At 37.9% G+C, this 16,022-nt stretch overlaps 1 protein-coding gene across 3 annotated transcripts in view; it reads left to right on the top strand.

Annotated features, from left to right (window-relative positions):
* Gria3 (glutamate ionotropic receptor AMPA type subunit 3) overlaps nucleotides 1-16,022 on the top strand; it is a 287,651-nt gene that overhangs the window by 216,628 nt on the left and 55,001 nt on the right. For all 3 annotated transcript variants that reach the window (XM_057760501.1, XM_057760500.1, XM_057760499.1), the window contains exon 11: nucleotides 5,552-5,928. In XM_057760501.1, the coding sequence (XP_057616484.1) occupies nucleotides 5,552-5,928 (377 nt within the window). The remainder of the gene's footprint in view (nucleotides 1-5,551; nucleotides 5,929-16,022) is intronic.

The following is a 16,022-nucleotide window of genomic DNA, read 5'->3' as shown; positions in this document are numbered from 1 at the left end:
AAGGCAGAAAGTCAATCTGTCCTTCCAGTTAAAGGTAAAGAAGCAAGGATCCAATAACAGATGCCATGCATTCACTTCTAGTCTTCTGATTACACTAGGCTCTAGCAGAAAGGACTGATGACTTGATAAAAAAAAAAGTGATCCTCTACTGAAAGAACATAGACTCCAGGGAGGAGCATTAATGATACATGAAAGTCTGCTATTCTGAGCGGAGGGATAGGGAAATATTTCCAACCAAATTTAGCATCACACGGCCTTTTTCCAGCTCCTGGGATGTCCGTTTATCTTCGCTGGGTCTTTAAATCCCACAGCTCCCCAAGGACAAGGAGTCCAAATCAATAGACCCATACTGGGACATCTGTTTTGGATAAAGAAATGAGGAAATCCTGTTGTGACCCTGCTTGTTGTTTCACTGATTTAAATAGGCCTCATCCCTTTCCTCCAGATCGTAACAATGGCAGACAATAAATATCTCATAGAGTACAGCCAATAAAGCAGTTTAATCCTTGTCCACAACACACAGCTATTATATTCCTATTGTCCAGTTTAATTCTGCTCCACTTCTTTTTCTAACACATCTAAATTTTCTGGGGAAAATGTCTGCCCAAGGCCACTAGCACTTTATGCCTATTCGGGGAGCAGGGAGGAGATCACATCTGCTCCTCTTACATAGTATATGGTATGGTCTGTGTGATACATCTCCTCCTTTCTTCCTTTGCCCCCTGCTATCAGAAAGTGCTCTGAAACCGTGGCTGACAAGCTCCTGCCCAAACATAATCTCCAAACGGGATACGAATTTTATATCAGCTAATCAGATGAAAATACTTTAAGATGTAACAAGCCTTACAGCTCAAACAATTTGTAAAATTACAGTTAAACTAAATGTCACCTCCGTTTAAAGCTCATCATCTCCTTAAGTGCAGGGTCCCTATGCATAGGAGTCTGTTGGAGTTTAGATCTTAGGAAACTGACAACTTTGGCCACCCACCTATGAGAATGATTACAAATGCCCTCAGGCTAAATTTTCTCCAATAATGCAGTTGCTTGGGCTTGCCACTGGTTAAATGGGAAAAAATTCAAACCTAATTTAGTGTGTTTACTGAGCCCACACAACCATTCTTAAACTGCTTGATTAAAATCCTTTAAGTAGTCAAAATGCAAGTTAAAACACAGTAGAATCTCCCCCTAAGCTCTTACCATTTGCTGGCTTTCCTCTGTCACCTGCAGCACACTCATATGGAGCACTTACCCACCTAGGGTTCTAAAATGACATTGCTGCTGCAGTTACCAGCACAGGCTTGATGACAAAAGGTGGCTTGAGTGGTTTGGGACATGAGAAGAGAGACACTTGATTATTAAACCAGAAGCTCACCTGCTACATAGTCCTAGCCATAATTCTTCATGCTTGACTCCAGTCACAGCTGACTTAAATTAAGAACAAATATCAAGGGAGGGATTTCAGGGTGGTGGATTTGATCCACACATGTTATATGCATGTATGCATAACAAATACAAATATTTTAAAAGAGGATTTCATTTGGGTGGTTGCCTATTTTAGTATCTTTCATTTTCCTTTAAAGTAGCCTCTTTCGTCCGTAGGCCATGGCAGTCCCAGGAGAGCGAACTGAGGATTTTTGGACACCTATTAGTAGTCTGTTCCCCACATTCCCGTTAATAATCAAACTGATTATTTCACAGGCGTTGTGACAGGCGGCTCATAAGCTCTGAAATAACCCACTGTCACAGATGTATTTTATAATATGGAGGGAGGAGTAAGTGGTAGGAGAGGGCAAAGGAGTCTCCAAGGCTGGTTCTGAGCTCATGTGCCAGTTCTGTGACTTGTCTCTCACCAAGGACACAAGAGAAAAAGTAAGAACTTCTCAGTCTCCCATAAATCTTATTGTCCTAGAGGCTAAATCAACAGCTCTCTTACCTGTTATTGGTAGATCCTTCTTCTAGCTACTTGCAGCTATCCCTTTGTCTTTTTCAGTCTATAGGTCTTTATTATGAGTTCTTAAATATACATTGGAAATTTTTGTTTTATAGCCAGGTCACATCATCAGTGAGAATTGAATGAGCCCATATTTAACACCACCTTCCATTAGAGTAGTTATATGTGTGTGTATGTTATGTATATATATAAAGTTATATATATTTATTATATATATATTGCTTTCTTTGAAAAAGTTCCTGAGATCCCAGAACTTGCTAGACCAAGACAAAAGGAGCATTATCACAAATTTGAGTCCAGTCTGAGCCATAAAATAAGTTCAAGGTTAGCCTGGGATACATAGCAACATGATATCTCATAAGTGGAAAAAAATGGAAAGAAAAGGCTTCCCAGAAAAAAATTCAGAAAATTAGAAATGCTAGGTTTAGGGAAAGAGGCAAGTACCTGAGGGGAATTGATTTATCCTATTGGGTCTTTTTTCTGTTTTGTTTTGTTTTGTTTTGGTGTGTGTGTGTGTGTGTGTGTGTGTGTGTGTGTGTGTGATTCAAAAGTATTTTAAACTCAGAATGGCCTCCTTTGGGAATCTGTTCTTTTATTAAAAGTCCCTAGAAACTAGACAATGAACCATCATTCCTGCTCTGTCTAGTCATCTTTCGTTAGTGTTTGGTGTGCTCACCATGTGGTAGGTGTTGCAGTTACTGAGTTAGTTTTCTTTTGTGGGTTTTTCTTGTAGGGGTATTTTTATTTTATTTTTATATGTCAACTGTTATCTCATTTTTTCTTTCTTTCTTTCTTTTTAAGATTACAATATAATTACGCCTTTTCCCCATTCCTTCCCCTCCCAGCAAATGCTCCCAAATACAGGATGGGCTATAGTTTTCCATTTAAAGGGGAGCAAGTGCCTCAATCTTCCATTCTGTACCTAACTGAAAAGAGCTCAGTTCCCTTAAATCCAGTACAAATAGAGTGACTATTTTTACACCAAATACCCTCTTACTACTACCCTTACAGACAGAAAAAATAATAGCAATTTCTCCTAGAAGGATCAAGAGTTACATGATTAAAAAGGGAAAGAAAAAACTAGCTAAATTAAATAATTAAATTCAAATAAGATCAAATGGGAATTTACACTCTATGTGTATTTGTATCCTCCAAGCGGGAGGCAGAAACATGTTGGCAGTGAGAGGAAATGCCTTTATGTATGAATTATCTTGGCATGACAAAACTCTAGCTGATTCAAGCTGTCTTTGCCAAAAACCTAGTCTAGCTTTCTGGCCAATTCCATTCTTATCAGCAGTCTTTGTTCCTATGACCAGGTGTAGCCCTTAGCCAAAGGATAAAATAGGTAAAAAATTGTCATTGGCTCCCATCTCATCTTCAATGTGGAGCTGAACTAAGGAGTTAACTGCAATATGATGAACATTGAAGCCTTAGATGATAATGCTGAAAGAAGAAAAATAAAGGACAGAACCTTGAATGATCTGTCTTATTCCACAAACCTTCAGTGATTATCTCCTAAACCAGACACTTCTGGAAAAACAAAATACACCTCGGAGGAGAAGGAAAACTAGGAGGAAAAAATGTGCAAAGAATATACATAGAGGTAGAAAGAGTGCCTGTAGTCTTTAGTGTCAGAGAGCCAAAGGAAAGAGTATATAATGCAAAAGCCCAGTAATGTCACATGAGCAACTGATGTCTGACAGGATATTTCTGAGTCTGGCAACCAAGTTTACAGCTCAAGAAATAATTTCAATAAGTCAGAGGGACTACAAATTCAATCCTAAAGCAAAAGCACTGCTTTAATTCAGAGATAAATTAAATCATAGTTTCAAGACCATTGATGGTGGTGGGTAAAGGTGCAATATGGGTAGGGTAGTAAAAGGGTTAAAAAGTGAGAGGGGTGGTTTTTGGTAAACAGAACTGCCTATGATTTCAACTGAATAAGTATTCTATGACTTTCCTTGGGAAGACTTGAACAAATGGCTACTCATCCCCAGTACAGTACCAATGACAGGCAAAAGCAACAATTCCACCAACATCCATCTCAGCAAAACAAAGTTTTTATTGGGATTACTTATAGGAGTTGGGGGCTTTTGTAGAAGCATGGGTAACTCAGAAGAGCTGCATCATCAAAGAACTCACTGATTGTAGATCAAAGTACTATAGTATGTAGTACACATATGCAAGTGTCAATTGAAAAAGAGGAGGCTGGTTAGGAGAGTAAATCGAAATTTCAGTACCAGAGGTCTAATCTCAGCCTCTCTTTCCCATACAGTATTCAGTATAAGCCTTGATTACTGCCTTGTCTGTTAAAATGTACATCATTTGAAGAGAGAATGGTAATTGTATCAACCTCAAGGTTGCTAGGAAAATGAAGTAAAATAATATGTACAAAGTGCTTGGCACAGTGCCGCATTCAGATTAAGCACTCAATAAATGTGACCAACTGTTCATCATCTGCGTTTCCCCTTAAATAAGGAGCACTTCTCAAGTAGTTTGAGTTGCCCTGTACAATCCACCAAAATAAATATCATTTTTGGTAAATATACTTTAGTTCAAGCTTCATCATGCATCCTCCATCCCTCCCCATAGGTAAAGATATTGAAACATAACTCTATTTATCACAGAAAAAACTGAACCTACTTAGTAATTTACTGCATAACTGATATACCATACTTAAGTCATCCCCTAGTCATATACATTTTCCCACATATATATTTTAAAGCCTCTTTCTACACTAAAACCCACTATCATTCTAAAGAAACAATTGTAGAAAAAATAAGTGCAGAAAAGTCTAATGCCTTATTTTCCTGAGAATAATATAAAAAGGTGGCATACATGCCTTTACATGATGTGTTAATTATTCGGTGCACTGTTAGCATTTATTTATCAATCTGACATGCGTGAATGTGGTACTTGTATTTATCACCAGACAAGATAGCTTACTTAATAAATTAATATATATTCTAGTAGCTGTTTTATCCTTGTATATCCTATTCAGAAATGTTGCATGTTTTCATCTATTATGTTCAACAATCAACAAATATTTAAGGAATCTACATTTTAATATTGAATCAATCTACTGCAATAACAGATACAAAACAAAAGACTGGGTTCCTGTCTTCAGATGACATACATTTTAACCGACAAGGCATTAACCAAGATTTATACTGAATACTGCAAAGGAAAAGGAAAATATATAAGAAATGAAGGTTATTGTACACCATGCACTAAAAATTATAGTCAAATAAGGGAGATAGCATAAGAACATGAATATTAAAATAAGAAAAATTAAATTAGATATGTCATAAAGAAGTAAAAGTTGAGGTGGTGTGAGTTAGCAAAAAGGAAATTAGAGGCCATGGAATTAGTTTCCCCAAGCCAATATGCTTCAGAGGACAAAAGGCCTTTTTCCTTATCTCACCATCAAACTAAAGCAATTTAGAACCCATTGCATGACCTTGCCTCTCTAATCTTAGCATTGACAAATTGGCTGGTTATCGTGATGGAATATATTATATTTCAACCAAAAACATTTACTAAATGACAAATGATAAAGGAAATGCTGTCTTAAAAGTGCTATGTGTCTTTGTTTTTCAGAGAGCTGATATAGCTGTTGCTCCACTCACCATAACATTGGTCCGTGAAGAAGTCATAGATTTTTCAAAGCCATTTATGAGCCTGGGAATCTCCATCATGATAAAGAAGCCTCAGAAATCCAAGCCAGGCGTATTTTCATTCCTGGATCCATTAGCTTATGAAATCTGGATGTGCATTGTCTTCGCTTACATTGGAGTCAGTGTAGTTCTCTTCCTGGTCAGCAGATTTAGCCCTTATGAATGGCATTTGGAAGACAACAATGAAGAACCTCGTGACCCACAAAGCCCTCCTGATCCTCCGAACGAATTTGGAATATTTAACAGTCTTTGGTTTTCCTTGGGTGCTTTTATGCAGCAAGGATGTGATATTTCTCCAAGGTTTGTTTGTGTGTAATGCAGAATAGCTACTTGTATCTGTGGTCACACTCCATTCATGTCCATCTGCTGTGCGCCTGCATCAACTTCAGAGTTCTTTCATTTACCATTCCATGCAATGACAAATTACCATCAAGCCATTTTGTTTGCTTATGTTCATGAGGTGAGTGTGTCTCTGGTGACGCTTTGAACACCTAAGGTTTGCTACAGTGTTCATAAATACACAAACTCTGGATAAAATTAATGGGCACATAATATTACTCTGAAAGTTTCCTCGTTAATTGAGCTGAAACATTTTCTCCTTTGTCAAGAGACTGAGTCTAGACAAGATGTGAAAGAAGATAGAACATTTCTTTAAAATCCTTCTGCCTTCCTCTATTAATATTATCTTTTTATTTTGCTCTCAGACTGCCTAGAACTATGTATCTACTCAAGTTCCTTAGATGAAACTGTAGAATTTCTCAAAAAAGCAAAACAGTAGAAAATCAGTGTGGATCTTAGTGATGCAGCCACATTTGAAAGTAGTCTAGGCATTTCTTATAAAGTTTGGCATAGAATTAAAATATGACACAACAATTTCACCGCTATTTGTACCCCCAGAGTAAAAGGAATGAATGTCCATTGTAGCTTTAGTTTTAATAGACAAACGATAGAAGCAAAGCAGGTGTTCAACTGGCAAATGGATAAAGAAGTTGTGGCATATCCATTCAATGGCATACTACTCAATTAAAAGAACAAAATGCTAATGTTGTACTAACAGTTCAGATGAACCTTGAAAACATGCCAAAGTGAAATACTTTAAACACAAAATGCCACATACCACTGAACTGTATTTGTTGAATTCCCATAGTAGATCATTCTGCTTATCCCAGATAGACAAATTTATAGAGACAAAATGGACAATTAGTGATGACCAGAGTTTGAAGGGAGAAGGAAAAAAGATAACAAAGGCAGTATTAGAGTCCAGCAAGTACAGCTGAGCAGAAGTACAAGAGTCAGAAACAACTTACATAAGTTTCTCATATCTTCTTCATTACATTTTTTCTATTTGATTTTAAAAAAATATAGCATTAAAATGTTGTTTGTCTGGATAAGAGCTTGACACCCACTAACATTTGCTTGTGGGGCATGTATCTTAACCTGTCTTACCCCTTTTCTGACCCTGCAAGGATTAACTACAAAAGGACACGAGGGAGCTGATAGGGGTGATATGAAAATGCTCCAAAAATAGATTGTGGTGGCTGCAAAACTCTACATTTACTTAAATGGTTGAACAAATATGATTCTCATGAATATTAATACTTGTACTGGTGGATGGTATAGGATGCAAACTTAGCAAACCTATTAAAAATATTGAGCATGGTTTGGGATGTGGCTCAGTAGAGAGCTTAACTAGCATATGCAAGACCTCCAGGACCTGAAGTAATGTTGAAGGTGAATGTCCTGAGCCTCACCAACATAGCAGATTAACTTAACCTAATCACAAAAAGTAGTGAATTCATACTCATACAATATTCTAACTGAATATGCCATATTTATAATCATCAGCATTATTGAGGGATTAGGGAAATGACTCCAGTGGATAAGAGCACTTCGTATGCAAGCATGAGAACCTGAGTTCAATTAGCTAGCACCCACATAAAAAGCCAGGCATGACCGTGCCTGCCTATAACCCCAGCATTGTGGGGGAACAAGCAAATCCCGAGAGCTCACTGGTCAGTTAGCATAGGCTACGCTTCAGTTTCAGTGAGAGACCACATATCAAGTCAATAACATGCAGAGAGATAAAGGAAGATACCAATATCTTCCTCTGGCCTTTGCTTGTTAACACACCCATGCACTCCCATGCATGCCCTACATACATACTCTGTACACAAACAAGCCCCCCTCTCATCTATCTCTTTTTTTTTCTCTCTCTCACACATACACAAACACACACACTAGAACATATACACAGTACACACACTAAAAATTATTACACAAAATACTTCAACTTTAGCCAAATTAAGCATTAATCCAGATATTGACAAGAATCAATAATGTAAATATACAAGGATTTTCAGTTAGAAATTAAGGACTTGGGGCTTGAAAGATAACCTACCTGACTTGGGGCTGGAAAGATAACCTACACAATGAAGTGTTTCCTTTTCACTCATGAAGACTTGAGTTCAATCCCCGAATCCACATAAAAGTTAAGCATGGTGGTGCTTGCTTCTAAAACTAGTGCTGGCAAGGTAAACATAGGGTGATCCCTGGAGCTGACTGACTTGTCAATCTAGCCTAATTAGTAAACTGTAAACTAATAATATACCCCATCTCATAGGAGGGGTTGAACAGCATTCCTGAAGATGACACGCAGTCTTCCTCTCTTCTCTATACACCCCCCCACACACACACACACATAGAATATAAGGATTCAGATTGGCCAGATCATTTTTATAGCATATCTCTTTGTGAGATAGTCTTTGAGAGCACTAAACATTTACAGTAAAACGTAACTGACTGGGTAGCCATCTTTGACTGCTTTTTAGAATCGCCTGTGTGGGGCTTTCCAGCCTCATTCATCTAACCTACTCCTTTCCCCATTTTTCTATTAAAAAGAATGCCACCCTCAATCTGCTTGGTTGGGTTCTTCAAATTATTCCATTTCCTGTTCCTTTTGTGTTCGGAATGTGTCATTTTGTGATATCATCAGGGAGTTCATTTGATTTCTTAGTTTCTTTTTGCTTTTTGTCAAACAGTCACTTCAAGAGACTGTGGCCTCTGAATGAGTCCATAATTGAAAGATTTCTAACATGGCTGGTCATCAGCATTGAAACAATGCTGACGAATCATTAGGGCTGGAGATTTTCTTGGTTTCTATAAGTCAATTTTCAAAACTACATTTGTGATATTCCCACTGGAGTGCTGCCTACTATGTTGCATACTCAAACAGGTCTCTTCAAAAGCCGTTTTTACAAGTATTTATGCACATTACTTCATTAAATAAGAACCAAAGCTGACACCGAAAATTATAAGTTTGACCAGTTTGGGGTTTTGTTTTAATTTCAGGTGGTAGAATTTCCACTATGGCTTTCCTGTCACCCTGAAATATAGCAAATGCCTTTTCTTTCCATGATATAGATTTTAGTATGGTGCTCAAGGGGTCATCATATAGTGCAATGGCTTCCATTTTTTTAAAAAAAAAAAGATTTCATTATTTTTTATGTACGTTGTTGGGGCTTTGCCTGCATGGGGATGGCAGAACCCCTGGAACTGGAATTGCAGACAATGTGCCAGATCCCCTGAAACTGGAGTTACAGACAGTTGTGATCTGTCATGTGGGTGCTGGGAATTGAACCTGGGTCCTTTGGAAGAGCAGTCAGTGTTCTTAACCACTGAGCCATCAATCTAGCACCAGCTTCCAATTTTTTTAACATGACCCACAGTAAGAAATATTTTTTATCTTAAATCAATATACATAAACGTATATGAGCAAAATTATACCAGACATTACCCACGTGCTATGCTATGCATGCTAATATCTTTCTGTCCTGTTGAATTGTTTTTAAATCTGGTGATGATTCAACCCACTAAGGCCATAAAGCCTATAGAACATTTTTCTAGTGTAACAACTATTTTTTGTGCTTCCTAGTGAGAAGTCATTACCTCCAGGAGCTCTATATTTCTTAACCTATGAGGAATCACTCCTCTGATACCATCTTTTGTGCCCTACAAAAGAAATTGTCTCTTTAAATCTTTTACTAAAATATTATGCCTCTTAGCATGTGTATTCTACACTAGAAAGAAACATGCTTCTCCTTGTCTTGTGAGCTCTATTGATTGAGTATATTTGTGATCAATTGTGCATCACTGTAATATAGCAGATTTAGAAAGTCCTGACAATAGTGTAGCTGCACTGTGAGATGTGGTTACTTTTGCTGTCAGCATCAGCACTATACTTTGCTTAAGGACCTCGCTCAGAGTACAAACTCTCTAGAAATCCAGGAATGTGAGCATAGACTATAACCTGTCACTTTCATCAAAACTGAAGTAAAACAAGGAATTATCCTTGAGATTATCTTTAAAAATAAAATTAACAAGTATTAGAACAAGAAGAAATGTCAGAGAAAAAATCAACCTAACTGCTGCTGCCCAACCTTCCCCGAACTCCCACTGTGTGTGGACACATTATCTACAATCTCACCTGGATCTTAATCTTTAAACCACTGCCATGGTGTAGGCATCATGCTTACTTTTAAGTTGAAGAAAGTGGCGCAGGTTAAATCATTTGTGAAGTTGCCTAGTCATGCTGAGAAGCCAGCTAGAGCTCAACCCTAACTCCAATCCCCGAACCCTTGTTCTCTCTACTGTATGCTTCCTTGTTCATATCATAGACGACAGTCATTCCCAGAGAGCAGACACAAGGGAACACATCTTCACGGAAATTATTATTATTATTTTTTTTTTTTGGTTTTTCGAGACAGGGTTTCTCTGTGGTTTTGGAGCCTGTCCTGGAACTAGCTCTTGTAGACCAGGCTAGTCTCGAACTCACAGAGATCCGCCTGCCTCTGCCTCCCAAGTGCTGGGATTAAAGGCGTGCGCCACCACCGCCCGGCTTTCACGGAGATTTTTAAGAGCCAGTAGTGCAATTGCTTCCACAACTCCTTCATACTACCAGTCTGAAGGGATACTCTTGGTTTCCTAGCTCCCTTCATGCTTAGGTACCAAAACTGTTTCCCCATTTCTGTCCCTAAAGAGGTGCAGCATTTGTGGTTAGTGAAAGTGGGCAGTGGGCATTCATAACGCTACTGAACATGTGCTCGCTCAGAGCTCAAGGCTGCAAAATCAGCAATAAGGCATCTATGAGGGAAACTGCTGGCATCATTCCGTTGCCATCAAATACAGTTATTGACAGTTACCCAGAAACTTAGAGATTCTTCATCAATATTAGGTTTGATATTTGAACTGTTCTAATTGTTCAGAGTGAATTACTTTGTTCTACGTAAAGCTGTAGGCTGAGTCAACATTAAAGAAGGTAATCAATGTAATAAGCCAAGGTTATAGTCATATATCAACTGATTTATCAGAGAAGTCCATAGAGGGTGTGAAAGCATTCAGATTAACCCTCTTCATCCTGAATGTGCACTGGAGGGCAGACGGGGTGGGGGAGACTGCCAGATGGAGAGGGCAGAGCAGTTAAGCAGGAGGTGCTAAAGTTACCTTCACTGCCTTCCAAGGCTGCTCTGAGGGTTTTTTAACCTGGGGCAAATTACTAAGCCCAGCTAAACCTCGGTCTCTCATCAATAAAATGCAAAGCACAGTCCTTGGCCTATGAGCTCAATAAATGTTAGCTATTGTTATTATGAAGTTGGATTCTTCTAATCATCCTAGTGTAGTGTATATACCCGTTAATATTGCATTTGGTCAGAGTTCCTAAAACTGGGGGTTGATAGCGCAGTGCAAGCCTCGCCTTTTTGAGCCCATCTAGTGCTTTTAAGGATTCCATTTCTCCAAAGTGTTGTGAGCGTGGTGTTCCGTAATGTTTTGCTCACACTGACAAGAGAGTATAACTTTCTAAAGTCTGAAATATGTTTCCTTTGTGAAACTTTGATAGAGCCACTTGTGCCATCTAGAGTCTAAGTCCAGACAAATGCTCCCCCTGCTGACTTTCTGTGAAGCTGCAAGGAATACTTGAGGGTGAGCCAAGGGGAAGGCATGAAGCCTGGGAATATGACCAAAAGGAAACTGGAGAGCAAAGGATAGACAAACTGGAACCTCATTACTGAGTACAGATTATTCCAAAGATATTTTTTATTAAGTTTTCAAGATAGCAAGTCCTTTGAAAGAAGGAGGCAGGGGCTCTGTCACAGTTAGACATGGGCTCTCCACACAAAGGTCCTCCTTTAAAGAAAAGGTGTGTAGAATAACAAAAGGTCTTAGGAGTTTGAGCTGTATCTTAAGTGATGGTACCTTTTCTTTTCATAGTGTATGCCACTCTTCATCCCACCACAAACTCACGACCCAGCAGTAGCGATGCAGTGTCATGTGAATAATGTAAAGGCAGAATTTTTTATGACAACAATTTCATGACTCTGGCTGAAAAGCTGCAGTTTTCCGTCTTTGGGGTGTGGTTATCTATTTCCATCAGAGAAGACTGTAAGAAACAAGGATTGATTCTGCACATTTTTAAAAGAGCCTATCACCATCCTGGTATTGTGATGGAGAATGGAACTGATGCATACTTTAGGAACAGAAGAGAGGAATGATAAAGAATTTAGATGAAGGCAAAGGTTTAGTTACCCCTCGCCATCTCATAAAGCTAGGATAGTGCAGATTACAAAATTTGCTTACAGGATGAAGGTTATGGTCCATAGTTCACTTTTATTGTCATTTCAGATGTCAAAATACACTTTATTATTAATGTGGGGACTCCAGTTTCTTATTATTACAGTAAAGAACATTATCTATTGTTTGATATATATAAATTTGACAATATTTTGCATGTGTTTTTTCTTTTGGTACTAATTTATTTTCATTAACTTCAAACCTCTTACCCTTTTGTCAAAGGTATGACATGCACACTATTTTGTGTTTTAGAAACACAAGTGTGCAGCATTTTACAGCCATTTCATTATGCTAACCTTGAGATCTGTCTTGTGTAACAAAACTACTTGAAATGAATGTTAAGCAATTTGCAGCTGCATTAATGGAAAGAAAGGTACTGAGAAATGATAGGTCTTTCTAATTCAACTGTAAAGTCTTGTCTTATTTTAATAGGTCCTTTACAAAATGTGATGGGGTTGACCCATCAGTCACTTTTCGTATATTCTCTATGTGAAACGTGGGCTTAAGTAGCTGTATTTTAATAATGCAAAAAAAAAAAGGGAAATACAAAACTGCTTGCGGAGCTTCTTCCCCATGGGTTCCACTGCATTTTTCCTTAGTAAAAGGACTTAAGCATATATGCCAAGAAAATGGAAGAGGTTTGATGTAAATTTCACCAAAGCCTTTGTCAAATCTACTTCTGTCTTAAGGAGACATTATCAAATACAATCGTTTACATTCTGTACTAACCACGCAGAAGCTATTTGTTTAGATTTGTAAGGCTATTTTATTATTTCTATAAAAATATTCCCTCAAATTTGCCATACCCATCCATACCAGCACTCCTTGCAACATGATGGATTAGTTCCAAGACCCCTGTCAGATGGCAAACCCTGCACATGCTCAAATCCCTTATATCAAATGGCACAGAGTTTTTGCATATAATATATGTACATCTTCCCATGCACAGTAAATCATATTCAGATGAATCATAACACCTAAAACAATGTAAATGCTAAGAAAATAGTTGTTTGGCCATTGTTTGGGGAATCTCAAGAGGAAATGTCTGTCCATATTTCAGAAAGATAGCATTTTCCCAGATATTTTCAATCTGCAGTAGATTGACCATGTAGATGTGGATCAGGAGGATGCAGAGATCTGACTGTATGCCATGAAATTAACCACATAATCACCAAAGTTAATAACCAGTAGACAAGAAGACACGAAATTGGCCATTTTGCACTTTGGCTTCTTTTTAGTCATGTCAACAACTGATCTCAGCTGAGTCATTCTGATAAACCACACACTGATCTGAGTCAGTATTGAGGTGGCCAAAATAACCAGATTATGATGTGCAGGCCTGATTTAAAACCAGACAGACACAGCCACAGTCCATTAGCCTCAATAAAATGACACAATGTAATTTCCATAAATTCCTGTATTTTCCTCCACATTTCAAGCAGGCAATGCATGAACTGCTATTAGTATTCATAGAGTAATATACCTCTTCCCATAGCAAATTCCAAGTCTGGAATTACTCCAAACTAAGGCTTCAGCAAAACCCATCATTCCACATCAGGATGACTTTTACAGGTGCAGTCCAAATGAACAACAAATAATAATAGACAAACATTTCTTGGTGTTACTTTAAAATCTATTATTTTCACACCATTATAAATTTTCTTGTCCGAACCTTGTTTATTTTATACTACAAAATATCTCAGTATTTCTCTTCTTAGGTTTTTTAATCTCCTTATTCTTATTCATTTTTTTTATTTTACAAGTGGGTAGAAGGGTGTGTGTGTGTGTGTGCATTCAATAGTGTGTATGTGGAGGTCGGAGGATAACTTGTGGGAATCAGTTCGATCCCTCCACCATGTGGGTCTCAGGTATGGAAGCCGAATTATCAGGTACCTTTACTTTCTGAGCCATACCGTCAGTCCTGGGAATCTCTTTCCTAGTATAAAAGTACAGACATTTTATTTTCTGATTTTCCCCTCTGTATCAGTTTCTTTATCTATAAGATGCCCTAGCTTGCTTATCTGTAACATGGTCTTGGCCAACAGAGATGGAAGATGTAAAACGTTGGTTTGTATAAGGCAATTAGAACAGTTTGTCACAAAGGATTGGTTCAATAAGTGACAACTTGTTTTATCATTTTTACTACCCTACTGCCATGGATGCCATTTTGAAGCATTAATATTCTGTGCAGTAAAGTAATTTTCAGAGTCAGATATGTCTATGTGTTTAAAATTTGAATATGTCAAGCATGAAGATAATTATGAAAATGTCTAAATTCCTAGTTGAAATATTCTGTATACTTTTAGCATTAGGAAGGGCGACACATTCTTTTCTGATTCATGCAGATGTGTTTATCTCTTCTGATTTAAAGAGAAATGTTTCCAGAAGCAATTGTAAGGATGTAGCTATTAGCTAGAAAGAAATCTGTTTCAAAGCAGATTTTCACATCTAAAAAGCTAGAGTAATTATATTTGACTGTATTTTAGGCATCCAGAGACCAACAGAAACTGCAGACTTAGAAGATAATCAAATAGATATTTTATAATTAACCAGTAAATAGTACTATTATTTATCAAAACACTCGCTAGAATTATCGGACTGTTTCCCATAAACAGCTGAATTTTCCACATGCTAAGAGCAAGGGGTTATCTTGGGACATGGGAATTTGAATTTGCTTCAGAGTGGTAAAATCACAGTACATGCAGAGAAGAACTGGATTTGTCAGTTCTCAGCCCAGAACTGCCCTCTTCCCACAGACCCTGGAGATGTGCCAGGCACCTACGCTTATTCTTTACCTTCTAGCAGAGTGGGTGATCTTTCTGTGAGCTTCTCTGGGCGTGGAAGAATATAGCTAGCCAGGATGGAGCTATGCTCCACACTAGAACTATACTAATGATGATGCAGCAATGTTTCATAAAACCCTACAGAGCTGATTTCAATTTCTATAGACCACACCAGCCTCCAGCAATACTGCAAAAGAAGTAAAGATTCTTAATCACAAGTCACTACCCATTGTTGAGCATCTGTTGCCCTCTGACTTTCCACAGTCCCTCTCCATGACGAGCACTTGTGATGGAGGGATATAACTTACAACTCTAATTAGACTCTTAAATTTTTATAAAATATGCCAGCACCCAGAACTCTGAACTTGTCTAGAGGAGACTCTCAGCAAGGTTTTTGTTTTGCTTTGATGTCTTTGTTGATTTGGGTTTTGTTGTTGTGTTGTTTTGATTTGACTCAAGCAGATATTCTTGATACACAAACAAAGCTGAGTCTGTTCATCACCTGCAACAGAATCACCAATGATACCTAGGAATCATCTATTCATGGGCAAGGAGATATCCTGAATCTACATTTTAGCAACCCTACCCATAAAGCCAACAAACAGTAATGTTGACAAAATTTTCCTTTTAAAATTTATCCATATTTGGCTACAGTCCCTGATAATTAGATCAACACATTGAAGGAAAAGTTCAAGTCATTAAACTTACCTACCATTTCCATGCTAACTGAATACCATTAGAGCACAGAAGACCACACAGAGCAGTGGTTCCAACCTTCCTAATGCTATGACCTTTTAATATACTTCCTCATGTTGTGCTGATCCCACAGCCATAAACTTATTTTCATTACTACTTTATAACTGCAACTTTGCTACTGCTACAAATTGCATCTGATATGCAACCCCTACAAAAGGGTCGTTCCACCCATAAGGTTGAGAATAGCCGACATTGAGGGTGGTTTGAACAATAAAGAAATCTATGGTAGGA

The sequence above is a fragment of the Chionomys nivalis genome, chromosome X (assembly GCF_950005125.1).
Source record: "Chionomys nivalis chromosome X, mChiNiv1.1, whole genome shotgun sequence".
Classification (NCBI taxonomy): Eukaryota; Metazoa; Chordata; class Mammalia; order Rodentia; family Cricetidae; genus Chionomys; species Chionomys nivalis.
The sequence above is the reverse complement of the archived record's forward strand: the minus strand, read 5'-3'. Positions and strand labels throughout refer to the sequence as shown.